The 17,243-nt window shown below is 48.5% G+C and overlaps 1 protein-coding gene across 34 annotated transcripts in view; it reads right to left on the bottom strand.

The window, feature by feature from the left end:
• The window catches only part of LOC1281332 (trithorax group protein osa), a 130,108-nt gene that overhangs the window by 82,040 nt on the left and 30,825 nt on the right, over positions 1-17,243 (bottom strand). For all 34 annotated transcript variants that reach the window (XM_061649339.1, XM_061649326.1, XM_061649346.1 and 31 more), the window contains 2 exons: positions 9,208-9,576; positions 6,828-7,007 (listed from right to left, as the gene is read on the bottom strand). In XM_061649339.1, the coding sequence (XP_061505323.1) occupies positions 6,828-7,007; positions 9,208-9,576 (549 nt within the window). The remainder of the gene's footprint in view (positions 1-6,827; positions 7,008-9,207; positions 9,577-17,243) is intronic.

Below are 17,243 nucleotides of genomic sequence, written 5' to 3'. Positions count from 1 at the left end.
GCTACAGGTGAAATATCATACATGAAAGACTTCAAAGTCATTGAAGCAGCCTGCTGTACGAGAGCGTCATAAAACTTAAATCAAAATGTGACATGTTCTGCCGTATCATTACGCTCCAGCAGTTAAGGGGGAAACACCCTAAACGTCATCGTTCCTTTATACAACGCAACTAAAAGCGCTATCCGTTATGTGTTACCCCCGATGGCAAAAACAGAGCTGACACAACACCCGCAGCAGCTGAGCAGGAGAAAACACAGTTTTCCATGGCCAGCACCACCACCCACACTCTCAAAACTCACTCAACAGGAATGAAGGTAATGGCGGTGTGTGGTAAGTTTGCCACACTTTCGATTTCTTTACAACCAACGATCGTTCGGTCGGCGCGGGGGAAGAACACGAACTAAGAGCGGAATGAAATTGGAGCAAAGTTAAACCCCTTCCTCCCCCCCATTTCCGTCCACTTTCCACAAGAGGAGCACCAGGGAAAGGCAAAAAAGGTTCTCCACGGATCGGTTGGTCGTTCGTTATGTTTATTTAACTGTTACGGCCGCCGTGCTACGACGAGGGAACAAACGACAACAGCACGACGAAAGGAGCTCTCCCCCGCGTTCCCAGGGCACGATAAAAATCAAAAGCCATTCGAAAAAGCCAACAACTTTTGAGGACGGCCAATAAGGGAGGGGCGAAAGCAGAACCGGGAGCATTATAATGTGTAATGCCACCGAAACGAGCGTCGGAAGCGCACCGACTACATGTTGACGTTCATATTCCTTTACGATATGGCGGGGAAGGACATTAAGCCCAAAACCCCGGCGGCGGCGGCGGCGGCCGGTGCAAGTCCTTCGGAGAGGTAAAACCGGGTAAAGGGGTTTTATGGTAAAATAAATGGATTAAATTGAAAGACTGGGACCGACTGGCTGTTGGAAGGGGTGTAAGGCGATTTGGTGGAGCATTTTCAGTGCAAAGCATATCCACCACACATAGCATCATCAGGTGCGTGTTTCGTGACCGGACAATCATGGGACCCATTTTTTGTTGTGTACCGAGAGCCGACGAGGAGAGCAAGTGTTCCACCAACACCGTTCGTGCTGCTTTTGTTTTTTGATAAATCGATTCGATTTCGTAAGGATAGCCCCAGCAGCCCACGGGGCGAAGGAAGCTTGTCTCTCGCGTACATCATTCGGTATGCGCGTTTGTTTGTTGTTGTTTTTTTTGCATTACCTTACGCAACCGACGGGCGAAGCGTATCGATTTTCCTACGCCACAGCTCTACCTCCTTTTCTCACGCGCGCACACACACACAGCTGTCGCCGGCCTCATTTTATGGCTTTGTGAACGATGAAAGCTACCCATAGGAACGCTAGAGGGTTTCCTTCTTCCTCCACACTCCATTTTGGCAAGCACAATAGCCGAGAACGGTGTTCCTACACACACACAGGCACTCTCCTTCTCTCCGTAGTTTCACTTTCACTGTTTCGTGAATAATTTCAGCAGTAAAAGATGGAAAGAAGGCACACCCCAATTCCACCGTACGTCCTTCTATCGGCGTACCACAGCAGACGACGAACCCGAGAAACAAAGAAGGCTCGCTCACACCGCAAGCGCCCGCGTCCGGGTGAAAGAGATGCAGGAGCAAAATGAAGTAAAAACGCCGGCCAACCGCGAATGGAGACGCCCGGTACTGGGTGTGCGTTGGGTGAATATAAGGGGTGTTGCGTTTTTATAATGCCCCGTTTGCCCGCCATTGTTTGCCAACCAAGAACACAGTAGGAGCAACTCAACCTACTCCTATTCCTCCTCCTCACTCTTCTTATATAGCCGCAAGAAGATGGAGGAACCGCGCTGAAGCAAGATTACGTGATGGCACAAGCGCCAATTTCCCTTGATAACCGAGACAATTCTACGTAATATCAATCACCCCCCCCCCCCTCCCTTCATTCCTCTCCTTCCCTACCAGCATCATGATTGCCTCCTCTGCGCCCATCGCCACAAAAACCCACCCACACATATCCAGCACCGATCCAAAAGCGATCGATTGGGTACGGTGTACAACAGGACGACGACGACGACAACGACGACGGTGGCATAAAACCTGCTGGATCGAAAGAAATTAAGAAACGCTTTCGTTCGACACACGACGTCTTTGCCCTGGGGTATCGCCCAATCCCCCCCAGCCCATATCCTCTCCTTCGTCCCATTCCACCCGTTTCGGCGTCGTTTTCTTATCGAATCGATTTTTCTTTCCCAACACAGCTCCAAATTCCAATTTCCACGACACAGAGCGTGTGAGTGAGAGGAAAAGTGCGCAAGCGAAACAAAGCGAGAGCGAGAGAACAGGAGCGAGTGAGACGCTGCTCTGCAGCACTCGCAAGAAGTTACGAAATTCTCTCCATTTCTTGTGCCATTTCAACGAGGGCTGCGCGCGCGCGCGCGAAAGGGAAGGGAATAGTTTTATGTACTGATTTTATTCTCGTATGTACTCCGCGCCGCCTCCTGTCGTACACAGGGCCACCAACGACCACCTCAATTCCGTTTCACTCTCGCTATGTAACGCTGGCAACAGAGCCTTCTGCGACGGCAGTACTGCTTCTGGCGGAACCTTTTGTGTGGCGCACGATGATACACAGAAAGAGCTTCGAGGGACGTATACACGGAGGAAAAGGGATGCCTGGGTGGGAGACGTTGGAGACCACGGGCAGCTGGGACGATATTACACTGCCCCTGCAGAGACAGCTAAATTGGATGGCTTACCAGAGATGTTTTTTTTTTGTTTTTTCGGTCGTGTGGTGTTTTGTCTGCCGGCCGGTTGTATTTTTCCTTTCTTTAGGGTTTTATGCTCCATCGAGTGTTTCAGAGCATTGCAAATATTTCTACAGTAATATGCCCTGTAGTATGTTCATTAATATACTTTTTGTTTCGATTAATCCAACTACTTGGCACTTTGATTTTCAACAAGCTGCTAGTAACGGCAATCTACAGCTTCATTCATGCATCATTCATTCAGTTCGTAACACTGGCCGTATCTGCAACGTCCCTGGCGGTGTAGGTACTTCATCCGAAGTTATCCGAATTTTCCCAACAAGATCAAATTAAGGTTCAAGGTGTTCTGGATGGAAATAGACAGAGTTGCGCCAATTTGCGTTCGATTTTGTTCAGCAATGAAGTGCAACAAAATGAATCAAAACCGTACCAATAACAACCAAAACCAGTGAGTTATTTGCACGGTTTTCGTAGCCAATTAAATAATCTTAAGGTGATTTTGAATATTGTTCAACTATAAATATCCATTGGACGGCCAACTGAAAGTATGATGCCTTTATGAACAAAATCGCAACTAAACATTTGCTTTCCGCAATACTAACGAACGTTTATATTACCCTGGTACGTTTCTTTGAAGGTTTTTTCTCGTAAAAAATGCTTCTTTGGTGTTCATTGTTGTTGAAATTAAATTGTTTGACGATTCCTTTTTATTGATTTTGTACTACAGTGGAGCGCCGTTTATACGGGTACCTTTTATCCGGCTATCCATTTATTTGTGCTGTTGAGAAATGACAGTCCAATACAAAGGTGACATTGCGTTCTGAGGAGGATATTTGGAAGAAACGGTTATCCGAGCACATTGTCATAACAAGAACACAATAATTCATGGAAAATTTCAAATAATCTCACTGGAAACACATAAAATTAATAAAAATTGGCTAATTTGTATCAAAACATAAGATACATTGCAAACAAAAATCAAGAATTTGTGATTAAATATATTCTTTGACTCATTATCCGTGTTATTCGCATATCCGGGCGAGACCAAGTCCCGATGAGACTGGATAAACGGCGGTCCACTATAATTTAATAGTCCATTATTAATTTTGAAGGTATCGGGATAAATTATTGGAAAATAAATTCAAATTAATACATACAAAAGTCTAATCTCCATACAGCTACTCACATCTACTTAGGGGTTTCATTTGTATAGATACGATTGAAAGGAGTTCAGATAGGCGCATCAGTATTTCAGTTGGACGTCAAATGTTTACTTACAGTTGACCAGAGTTGAAAAGCACCTTAACAGTGTTTATTTAGGCTCGAAAACGGCGTATTAACCATAGCAGGATAGTCTGTCCTACGTATTGGGGCACGGTCCATTCAGGGCTTGAACCCATGACGAGCGTGTTGTTAAATCATGCCAGTTAACAGCTGTATCATTAAAGACCGACCCGGCGAGTTAACCATAGGTACTAATACAAAATGACCATGTGCAGGCTTTTTCCATTCGAAAATGTGCTGAAATGCTGAAGACATCTCTACACTCTCTGACAGTAAAAAATCAACCCTATGGACGTCCTGGAACTCGACAACTGTTTGACTGGAGCTATTCGTTTCAATCAATACGCAACGCTTGAACTGTAGCCGTTAGGCTGTTAAGCTACTATGCTAGACAACTGGATTTGTAAAAGAACCACTCAGAAATGGGCTCAAATGACCTTTCACCGATACCGTATAGCTCGATCGGGCTTGAGAAGGTGCCAAAGTAGTAAGTTTGCTTAAACCTGCCCTCCAATAACAGTACATGATGCGCGATACTCAACCGTTAACCGTTAACACAGCACAGTACAGCATTGACGAAAAGATGCACTTCGATTTCCCGCACAGCAAACCAGCGCACATTCAAACACCGACGGCAAGCGGCGGGGCAACGAAAAGCACACGATACACAAACACTGGACGACAAAGATAAAAAAGATGTAAATAAAAAAAAGGGCCATCGTCGTGAGGCGTTATGCGATGTATACACACACACACACACACAGACACACTCACACACACACGCTGAACGAGTACCCTCCTTTCTGGATGGAGAAACCCCTCGTTGGGTAGGGAGGGATGGTGGGTGGCTGTATGGAAACGCACGAATTCACACGATAAAACACACTGCAGCAGAAGGAGACGATAAACGCGGGAAGAGAAAGAGGGGGGGAGGGGGCAAGGTCGAATGGACTTGTTGCCCGTCGAGACTCGTTGTCGTCGAGGGCGCGTCAGTAGGTCGCGGCAAGCTTGCCAGGGCGAGGGAGGCCCGGTGCAGCTGCGGAAAACACAAACATACACACAGACACACAGAGCGTAGGGTAAGATGATGGAGCGGCCGCGGCCGCACACTGCCTGGATGGATGAATGATGGGGCGGAGGTGAATGAACGACCAAACCGACCGACAGACGAACGAACGAAACCGCCCGAAACCGACCCTTTCTCGCTGTCGACCCACAACCGCTTGTCGTCCCGGTACAACAATCAAGTGGCAAGGGGGCTGCTGGCGGTGGGATGGGTGATAAAGGCCGACGGATGGGGGTGTGGACCGGTGAATCACCATCTTTTCTCCCCCTTCGGAACAGCACTCACACACACCCAGATACAAACACACAATTCCATCTGTTGCTTCGCTGTGAACAAAAAAAAACAGGCACACGCAAACACACAAACACACACACACACCGACCAGTGAAGAAAATGCAAAAAAAAAACACACACACAACAAGCGGGAAAGAAAACGCGACGAGCAAAAGTGGCATTCGAATTCCGTCCGTCCGTCCGTCCGTCGGTGCAGCCATTTTCTTCCTTTTTACCCGACCCTTTTCACAGCCGATCAGCTGCACACACACACACACACACACACACACACACACAGAGACCGACACAGAAATAACGGTCCAAAACCGGCGGTCTAGCGGAACTAGCGACAGGAAGCACAACACAACAACGCGAAAGAGCTTCCTCCACCTCCCAGTACCGCGTGTGTCTGTGGCGCGCACATTGGCTGCTGCTGCTGGGGCACACGGGCGCACTGGAAGGGGCACGAAAGGTTTTGGCGGTTTGGTTGTGTGCTTGCGCTTCAATCCCGAGGTACACGCGGGCCTGCACATAGTGCCGCTGCCAACAACAAGGACAACAACAGCAACAACACCAACCAACTTGACGACACATTCATCGCGTTTGATGGAAACACGGCCGCCCAGGCAACAACACTCCATCGACACACACCGACACACACCGACACATACACGATGCGGTACGCGTCTATCATCAACCCTCCGCGGCCCCGCCGTGTCCGGAGGCCGATCACCGCCACTCTCGCGGTCGGGTCGGGTCGATGGCTACGACGGGATGGTGGAAGGCGCAAGCTGTCTCAAACCAAAACAAACCCTGGCGGAAGCAAATTTGCCTGTTTCATCTGGTTCTGTTCTTAGCACAAGTGCGTGTGTTTCTCTCTCTCTCTGTGTCTGTGTGTGTGTGTGTTGGGATTTATTTTAGTGGGTTTCTTTCGTTTTTTTTTTTCATTCTTGCTCCCCAATCCCGCCGTCGTTGAACGGTATGCAGAGCAATCGACGCGACCCCCCCGACTTGCTGCAACATATATCTGGGCCACTGTCAAGGACGGCGGGAGTGTTTTTTGTTCCTTCTTCTTTCTGCTTCTCCACTTCTCGCACGATAGCATAAGTGTGCCGCCGCCGTCGTCCGCGCCGGTGAATGGTCTGAAAGCTTGCCCCAGCTGGGTGGTAGTGTAAGCTACAGAAGCCGCCGCCGATTCTCGTGAAGCGATAGGGAGAGAGAGAGAATTGCGATACGGTGGTAGCAGTGTTGCGCGTTTGCAAACTCGATGCTCCACAATCATATCGAGAACGGAATCTGGGGCTCTAACACGACATGGAATATTCTTCTACCTTTGTGGAAAATCTCTCTCTTAACATTGTATGACAAGTAGACTGAGTCCCTTGACTACCAAAATCAGACTTGCAAAGGCGTGCACTACTACTAAACCCGTACTAACACTAACCTGATGTGGTGAGGGAGCCGGCTGCGGTGGCTGCGGTGACGGGCTGGGGCCGCCACCGTGCTGCTGCTGTTGCTGCTGCTGCCCAGGACTCTGCGGGGGTCCGTGTGGTGAGGGAGGCATGTGGCCCGGACCCGGTCCCGGGCTAGCTGCTGGCGATGGCCACGACCTGACCGGTTCATACTGTGGGGGAAAGGAGAAAAAACAAATAGAGATACATCAATGTTTAAAGTGAAATTGTGAGCTTTTTCGCGTGCTGCTGTTGCATATACATGAGACGATCGACCAACGGGGGTATAAGTAATCATGAGGTCCGATAGAGGTTGATGGTCACACGTTTTGCTTAAAATAAAGGCATTTAACGGACGCTCTAAAACTCCGGTTCCTGACTGCATTTTGGACTGTTTGGGTGACTACTGGACCAGTGCGCGATAACTCATTTGAACCATGAAGACTTGTTCCAATAAATCTCTGGTAGTAATATTGCATTTCCAGACCACGTGGGCAAGTTCCATTGAAAATGTGGCCACTGATAATCATATTGCGAGTATACTATGTCGTTTTCGGCAGTTTGGTTTCGGCGGGTTTGGTATTTTGGACAGCTAACATTGCTCGGTGTAGTCTCCCGCTCGACTAGCCTTGAAACATGTGTATTTTAACTACAATTCCTCGGAACTCTGACTCATAGTCCTTAAACCATGCAAAGAATAAATATTCCCAGCATATTTTCCTGAAATAGCTCAAATTTCTTCACTGAGCCCTAATATCATGGCACCATGGTGTTACCGTTACACGAGATTTTGCTGCTGCATCTTAGTAGACTGTGTTCTGCTATACCAGAAGCCGACAGAATGACCTCAACGTGTTAAATCTGTCATTAGAGCCTGTTGAAGCTTTTGAAATGAAACTTCCTGAATTATTTGATGCTCCTTGCCAGATTTGGCCAATTTTTGGCGGATAGTATTATTGAAATAAAGCATTCTCATAACAACTCTCTCTTTCAAGCCATAAAATGACCAGTTATGATGAACTGCAATATGACCCACCGACAAAATGTGACCCTGATCACTGCACTGATGCACTGATCATCATAGTGCCTTCCCCTAAACAATGTGTCCTTACAATGTCCTCACAATGAAATACATTTAATTCATTGTTTTAACATGTTTTACCATCTAAATAATTGGGGAATTGAATTTCCTATCTTTTGATGCATGGTAAGCCATATTCCGATGAATATTCAATGAAATATAGTAGAAACCCCCAGAAACTGAACGCTCAATTTCACTGGAGCTGTAACACGGGCTTAAGCGTCAATATTCCGAGCAATTAGAGCAAATTTCTGTGTCAGACAATGACAGCCGTCCGCCGACGAGGCACAAAATAGATGACAGATCATATTGAGCTAAAATTATTGACTTATTTATATCGCTACTCGGTACAGAGCCACAATCCACTGGACTGGATCAATAATTCCAGTAAAAGACAATTATTTTTTCTGATGAAAAGCGTCATGTATTGATAGAACATCAAAGGATTCTAGTTTAAAAACAAAAATCAAACAAACTGGACGCATTGCTTAACGATGATGGTGCATAAAATCAAACGAGAAGGATGGATCAATGTTCATATTTTTATATTTTCATAGAAAAGTATCGTCAATTGAATTCCATCGTACGCTGGATAATAAACACGAACATCAATTAACACCATGGTACAGTGAAACAGTTAATTAGTGTTGGAAGAGAAACGTTCATAAATGCTCCGGGGCTAATAGGCTGAAACGGGCCCGCGTTCAGTGATTAGTCTTCCTTTATTGAGTGTAAAATAACGCACATGTGGCTTCGGGAGTCGGGACTCCATGCTCCAAACGAACTGCTGCTAATAATCCTTCCTGATTCCAACAGTATCCCCTCTTTGGCTTGGTGCGATTAAACGAGAGAGACCACAATGTACCACTGGCACAACACATCATTTCGGCAACGTGACGTGGGCAAGCGCGTAACGATCCCATAATCAGAGCCGCCGCACAAACGGAACCTCTCCCGACAACAGGTCGGAAACACACGCAGGCCGAAACAAGCATGGGATGTTGTTGTGGAGGTTCATCCAAGCCCCAACTGACGGTTCGAAGGATACTTTAACCGAGGCCGAGGCCTGTGCACGAAGCGGCAAAAAGACGACGTGTTAGCGAGAAGGAGACGCATCAGATTAGTCCTGCGAATTGGGAAGCCCGCCGAACCAGCTGTTTCGCCATGAAGCTCCATCTTTCTCGCCGGGGTGTTGTTTGTGTGTGTGTTTATCTTCCATCGGAATCGAAACAGGAACTGCCGGCGTCTATTGCCGATTCATAGCCCGATGTGAGGTGATTGTTGCTGCTTACCTGATGCGGAGGGTACGGGGTGCGATGGTTCGGTGCGTTGGGACCGCCGGGCGTCGGGTAGCGCTGCGGCTGGTAGGGCGTGTACTGCGCGTTGGCGGGCGGTCCCTGGGAGGTGGGCGGATGGTGCTGTGGTGACTGGCCGGGCGCTCCGCCCGCGGGCCCGCCAGGGCCACCCGCCGGCGGTGGTCCCTGGCCGGGCGGGCCGCCGGCCCCGGTGCCGGGCTGGCCAGCGCCGGCTGCCTGCGGGGGCCCGGGCGGCTGCTGCGATCCCTGGCCGGCGGCGGGTGGCTGCGGCGGTGGGTAGCCGCCGCCGGGCGCTTGGCCCGGTGGCCCCGGCGGATATGGTGACTGTCCTCGTCCGGTATTACCCTGCGCCAATAAGAGTCGAAAATGGTAAAAGAGAGAGAGAGAGAGAGTTAGTTACACGTCTGCGACATTCTAATCAATTCCGGAATTCAACCAAATCCCACCAAAAACTCCCACTTATATGATTTAACGTTTCGATTGACCAATTCTGCACGAAACGTCAACTGGCCGATTGGCAAAAGGTTTCAAAATTCGTAATTAACCACTCTCGTCGAGTAGCGTGTTGTAGCTAATCCTTCCCATCAATCATTACTGGCATCATCACTACAACAGAGAGAGGGATAGTCGTGATACCAATCAGTGTATTGGCATAAATTCCCAAACGCAACATGGTAAACATGACGAGCATCACAGCACTTAGGCAGGACCCATCACATCCCAGAGGGATTGCACGCTTATCATACCACCGCTACTAGGGCCAGGCCAGTCGTGGCACAGCACATCATCGTGCGCAAAAGATACAGCAGCAACTCCCCCAGCATTTCCTGCCCGAAGATCCCCGCGTGTAATCGACGTGGCGGCCGGCAAACGACGTTAAACAACCGCCAGTCCTGTGCAGCGTTGTTGCGATTGGCGAGTAAGTGTGCTAGTAATGGTAGAATCATCATCAGCATCATCACTCTCTATTGCAATCATGTCGCTGCTGTTCGGGCACGACAGACACGGCTCTCGTCTGTGTGTGTCGCGTGTCCTGTGACGTGCATATGACGCACGCATATTGTACCGAGCGAGAGTATAAGGTTGGAGGAGTTTTCCATTTTTGATTTTGCACCAGGTTGCCCCAACGAGGAGGATATGTTGCGATGGGGAGGGAGTTGATGTGATACGCTTCCGTGAACCGTTTAACGACACATTTCGCTACGCTAGAGAGCCGTTGGAGCAAGAAGTTGGAGCATGGTAATGTGCTACGCACGTGCCAGACCAGACTTCAGTGTGAAGCGCCGGAGCGGCTCAAAATAAACGATCAAGGTTTTATGAACTTTCGGGTGGTTTTTATGTGGAGGTTATACAAAGTAGTGCACAGTGTGTACCGGGAGATCATGGTACGTCATACATTATTGCAGGACATTGAGAGGTAGCATTATGTTTCGTATCGTACAGAGGCAATCAACAGCATAGGCCCCAGCTCCAGATAGCATGGTTAAGGAATTAAATTCTTTGCAACATGCATTTCACTAATTATTGGACGTTAGATGTAATTCCCCAAAACATTACTCATTTGGTATATGTTATCTAGTTGTTTTTGTACCTAAAATTTTAACATGTATTTGCCAAACTTCTCGAAAACAAACATACAGTAACCTCAAAAACTTGTAATTAAAAAATTTAAATTAACCCAGCTACGAGGAGGTAGAAACAACTGTGGACAAACACTCCACAACTTCTGCGGCTATTGCTGAATGGATTATAATATCAAAAACAATGTAGTACCGTATTGTAATAGAAGAATAATGAAATCTCTTGCTGTCATAGGGTAATGTCTATGTATTACCAGAGAGTGCATTAATCGTATTACCGTCCCCTCTGCCTGCTCCGGTCGCATTTAAATCAAACCCCCGTCCAGAGTTAGCTTTCTGTTGGTACCATTCATTACTTGCAGCAAACCTTCCGGAATGTTGCCCATCAAAATCTGCATTGAGCGCGCAACCGCTCAGATAAATGCTACACATACATCGTTTCTACTGCCTCACTGGCTCATCGTCATCCAGCAGCGTTCGGTTTGTTGGTGCTGAAGCAGGACAAGAACACAAAAAGTCACAAACATCCAGCAAACAAACAGACGAACGGCACAAGCCCATCATTGGGGAGCCGCGGCACAATCCGGCTGGGCTGCCGGTGGTAATGCAAAACAAAAATCAGGTTAGCATCGATACATCCCGTCTAAATAGTACCCCTCCTCCCCGGTTGGAAGACTTCCCGGCTGGACCGAGAAGTTGACGGGGGCATATGTAAGGACAGACGGATGGATGGTGTGGATGTATTTGCAACAAAGGCTCCCGGTGCATTTCTATCGTCCAAAACCTAGTGGCAGTGGTAGGTAGAGTCGTGGCCAAACCCCGAATGCCGACCAAATTCGCACATTGCCGGGGCCGGGCCATTGTTTCCATTAGTAAGTGGCAAAGCAATTGCAAAATTGTGTTCCCGTGTCCCCTTCCTTCATCGTTCTCCTGCCATACACTTTTTGCCCGGTTGGGGAGGATCCGACGTCCTCCACGGGCATGCACGCGGCCACACTAATCCCAAACACTTTTCTGGTTCGAGTGTGTGTGTGTCTACCACCAGCAGCAAATATCCTTTGCCCTGCTCGTTCAATGGCACCAGAGTATAGTGAGAGCAAATATGAACAGTACAAAAAAAAACACACACACACACACCATGACGACTGAAACGCTTGGAAAAGCGTCAACGAAATGGAGGCGCCCGATGGTAACATTTTGTGCCTGCAGCAAGCTCCGCCCACCAACAGGCGGACACAGCAGCAGCAGCAGCAGCAGCGCACAACACAACTACTCCCCGGCACCGGCACAAATGGCACACACAAAATGGCTGACCAAGCTTAACAGCAGCCTGACGAGCTCCCGCGTTTCCGTGATAATGCTCGAGTTTGCGCTGGCGTGGGTGGAGATTACGGCTGCCAAGGGAGGGAGAGAGAGAGAGAGAGAGAGAGAGAGAGAGCGAGCGAGCGGGAGCCACACAATTCCATCGCACACACAGTCCCACCAGCAGTTTCGCAGCAGCAGTACGATGCGATTGGACGTTCGCACTAAGCCAGTAAAAGCGGGCGGAGGAGGCAAAATATCGATTTTCCTTTGCGACCGTAGCAGCAAACTGATTGTTTGTACATGTATGTGTGAGCGAGAGAGAGGGAGAGACAGTGAGAAGGATACTGTTACGGTATAGCCGTGTTTGCCCGTTGCCTCTGTAGTGGTGAGAGCAACGTTTACACTCGTCCTAGTCAAGCGCGGCAAGGATGTGGCAACTGTCAGTTCCACTGTCAGTTTGCTGGCTAGTAACGGGGAGCAGCAGCAGTAGCAGGCAGGCAGATTAATGAGCAGCAACATTTGTCACTGTTTCCAGCGGGGGGAAACGAGGATTTATCTCTGCTCTTTCTTTTGATGCTGAACAACAAAGCGCAGCAATGTACCACCCACAGCAGGCTCTACTAGCGAATTATGTTCATGATTTTTGCTGGTTGTGTGCTACAGCACCGCACCATCGATATTTGCGCTATTTCTGTTGACGCGCAAAACATTAATGAAAAGTATAAAAAAGCAGACCACAACCTCTACACTACACACACACCTCAAGCATTCGATTCGCTTGAGCGTAAACGGAAAGGCCGGTACCTGTCACGCGGATTTAGCAGGCACACTTTGGAGCTGTCAACTATTGCCCACCGTCGCACCGTTTCGCTCTGCATACGGGCAAGGGAAAGGATACGAGCGCAACGGACACCGAGGGCAATCATGTCAGGCGACTGCAGCTCGCCCGACACACCCGCGAAGCAGCATGCACGAGAGAAGAGAGATTGCTGGCAAATGGCAAAAGGAGCGCTACAGCGGTACTAGATTGTAATTTGATAGCAGTGGTGATGGTGGGTGCATTTGTTTGGCTCGCTGGTTTTTTTCACTTCTACATGACCCAATCTAACGTTGCAGCTCATGCTGGCGACGACGGTACCAATGCAAACAGTGAAAGACAAACGTCGTAATGTGTAACACTTCGTAACACTTGGTAACGCTGTTAAATGAGGGTCATTTACCGAAACAGAAGGTCAATATTCGAACTGCATTGAAACTGTACCGCATTTGCAGGAACATTGAAAAGAAGTAGATATATCGGCGAGCGATTTTTTGCTTTATTATTTTCAAAAAAACAAAGCCAAACGATTTGACCGAATCGATGGAGGCGCATGGTGTTTACAGTAAAAGCGCGTTGTATATGGAAATAACAACACCAACAACAACAACAAACCATACACACAGATAGAAGATCCAACCTGCCACGTGAAATTTCAGCATCCCCCCTTCAACCCCCTTCCACCGTTCCAGGTTTCCACCGACCGGTTGGGGACTTTTGTTTTCTATCCAATTCCTACGCTTCAGCATCAACCTCCCATTCATTGCGCTTTACACGATGATAGGTAGTATGCGGTACCCCCTGCTGTGCCCCCGTTCTCTCACTCACTCTCTCTCTCTCCCTCTCTCTCCCTCTCTCTTTCGTTTTTCGCTTTACGGAGAATTGTGCGTCGGGAGATATAAATGTCAAAACAGCAGGGACGACTATTTTGACGAGGGGGGAGCCAGCCAGGCGAAGCGAGTGGGTTTGAGCAAGGAAAAACAGAAAATCGTTTGGCAGGCACACGGCTGCAGGAAAAACCGAAGGGACATCACTCACTCTAGTGACTGTGCTGCCGCCGCCGGTCTGCCATCCTGCCGCTTTCCTGCAACACACACACACCCGAAAAGTAGTGCCCGCCCCACAAGAGCCGAGAAAATGGGTGGAAAAACAGAGAAACAAACACACATACACATACACATAAATCCACCCACTTAGCGGGGAGCGGTGGGCAGATGGGCTCAATGGTGGCTAGAAGCAGTGTGTGTGTGTGCCCAACAACAAAAAGCGAACTCGGTGTGGCTGCTGCGGTTCACTTCTCCCCCCGCGTTCGCTATATTGTGGAGCGACGGGGCTTGTGGGATTGGATGGAAAATGGTAGAGCGCTGTGCAAGAGACACAATCTGTGTGTGTGTGTGTGAGAGAGAGCGAGAGAGCCAGTCAGCAATGCAAGAAGCAGGGCAGGAACAATAATGCTGGCGCGCGTGTCCCACGTGCCGGAATCGTTATCCGTTTTATTCCGAATGTGCCACAACACACCACGATGTTCGGGCAGCAGCCGAGCATTTCCACCGCATGTGTCCGGGCACGGTGGGCGAAAATATGTTGGCGCCATTATGGTCAAAATTTGTTAGAAGCTGTTTTTGTTAGAATTTGTTTTTGTTTGTTTGGAGTTGCTTTAGAATTTTGGATCACTTTAAAGATAAAATAATATCTTTTATAATTTAAAAAGACTGTAAGAAAACTCTTCTTTTGTGATTGTTGTGTAAACGTTGAAATAGGTTATGTAAGTATTATTAATATAAAAAGGGATTTACTGAACTGTAGTAAAAGACACATCTGCTCCTTGATTATGGCAAACGTTATTTGCAGCTATCCCAAGGCCAACATTATAATATCAAAATTAAAACAAAAGCAAAATAAGTTGACCATTTGCCCCAACACGACCAGGCCGAGTGTTCCGGGACGATTTTGTCATCCGCGCTGAAGCACACCAGGCGCAACAAAAAAGCCATAGCTCCAGCCAGAGCGCGCCACAAGCGAGCGAATGAATGCCAGCAGCTACGGTGTCGGGCCACCAAAACCGGGACACCCGGCCCAAGCACATCGAGAAAGCGCACACAGTTTTCCCGGTGCCATTGGGTTTTGCTGCTGCTGCTGACGAGGCCAGGACATCTCGCATACACACACAAACACGGGCGCATAAGGCAAAACACAGTTCTGTGCACACTCCTTTCCTTGGCTGGCGGCGGCTCCAGGACTTCTGCTTTCTTACTCTCACACACACTCTGTCTTATCCATCGTATCCATCCTCCCTCCCTACCGACGGTAGTGGTTTTGTGCCGGTTTTCCACGGAACGTTTGGAAATTGCGCACCTCCCGTACCGGTCCCCCACCACGTTCACTCTACTGTTGTTTGCCAGAGCCACAACACTTTGCTGAGCAGGTAGTATTTTATGCTCGGCTCGCAATCATGCACCACCACCACCAACCGTCCGCCGATGCTCACTGAATCCTGCTGCTAGCCGGCACATCCGGCAGAACCGGCGGAAGGGGGCGGCTTGGTGTGCTCGGGGGGTTCGCACAGTAACTCGCAAAATCCGTGCCACTAACTACTGGAGAGGTGCGCGCTATCAGGCGGAAAACTGGGAACTGGGAAAGTCAGCAGAGATAGGGCCACTCCCGGACACGGGATCTCCGGGTGAGGCGCTGGAGAAGGGGGTGGGAGGGGGGTTCCGGTTTTAGCGACACTGTCGGCTGGAAGCAGTGTGCACCAAGCACTGGCGGACAATTTCAGACACACGTACATATTTGTGGCGCAGAGAGTTAGGCAGAAGGCCGCTAGGTACAACCGCTTGGATCGCAAGATCTTTGAAAAGGATAGGACAAAAATCCAGACACTCCCCCACCCACCAAGTAGACGGAAGCCTTGGTTCCGTTTACCAAGCAGTGCAGGAGTAAAGGCCTCGGCCGGCGCAGTTACTGTGGATAGCCTCGCGAACCGTTTCCATTTTGTTTCCATTTCCAGCTCCATCCGGTCGGTGGGACGCGCGTTCCAGAAACTGTCGCAAGAAAAACTTTCCATCCACTATTACTGTTGTTTTGCCAGTCAAGAGTCTACACTGCGTGCCTGTTTACTGCAGGATGTGGGTGTTACCGTGCGAGTAAAAAAACAACCCCGTCTCTACGCCTTCCTACCTCAGAGCGAATAAATGAACCCCTAAGGACTGCTACTAGGACCTACAGAAGGAAGATGGCACACAACAACTGCACACATACACACGGAACAGAGCTGCTCGTAGCTCGTATATTATGGGTGTGTGTGTGTGGGATGGTTTATGACGATGCATCTGTTCGTGACGATTTAGAGAACACGGTAGGGCAGGGATGAGATCGTTACTTCTTTGCAGCTCATGGGGGGGTGAAGGAGCAAAGAAGACACTCAAGCAAAACAGTTCAGCTGACAGTTGGTTTTTGGAGCTGGGAAGGCAGGACAGAACAGTTCAAGCCCACAAAACAACCCCGAAATGTAAATGAGTGAGTGCAAAGATGTACGTCCCTACTTGCTCGGTGTGTCTGGCGAAGTAGTAATGTACTCTCTGACTCCGGAGCAGTTGTCCTCGAGCGAAATGTCAGCCCCAGGATTCTGAAATTAAGTTGTCACCGTCAGCAATGAAATCTCTGTAACTCATCGTCCGATTGTTTCAACCTATAAGGAAGTATTCTTCATGCAATGTCCGACCACATCCGGAATTTCTAGAACATCTCGTAGTATTCTCCAGCAAGTATTCTTCAACAAATCTCCCACTACATCCGGAATGTCTAGAAGATCTCGTAGTATTCTCCAGCAAGTATTCTTCAACAAATCTCCCACTACATCCGGAATTTCTAGAAGATCTCGTAGTATTCTTCAGCAAGTATTCTTCAAGAAATCTCCCACTACATCCAGAATTTCTAGAAGATCTCGTAGTATTCTCCAGCAAGTATTCTTCAAGAAATGTCCCACCGCAACCGGAATTTCTAGAAGATCTCGCCTCACCGAAGAATCACTGTACTACATCATCTGGGTCATAATACGGGATTTACAAAAGTTCATATTTTTCCAAAAACTTTTTGACAGACGGCGCGTTGACATACATGACTGACTGGGAAGGACGACTGACAAGATCCTTTACCTGGAAGTCTATTTCATGGATGTACACGATCAGCAGTTACCTAACACACCTACCCGCCGTGAATTGGAATTCCAATTATCAGCGCTCTAATGAGATAAACTTTCTTCGCTCAAATAACACCGCCACCACCACTAGCGAAAGAGCAACTCGAGGACT

Source organism: Anopheles gambiae, chromosome 2 (genome assembly GCF_943734735.2).
Source record: "Anopheles gambiae chromosome 2, idAnoGambNW_F1_1, whole genome shotgun sequence".
Lineage (NCBI taxonomy): Eukaryota > Metazoa > Arthropoda > Insecta > Diptera > Culicidae > Anopheles > Anopheles gambiae.
Note: the sequence above shows the minus strand (reverse complement) of the source record. Positions and strands in the feature narration are given on the sequence as shown.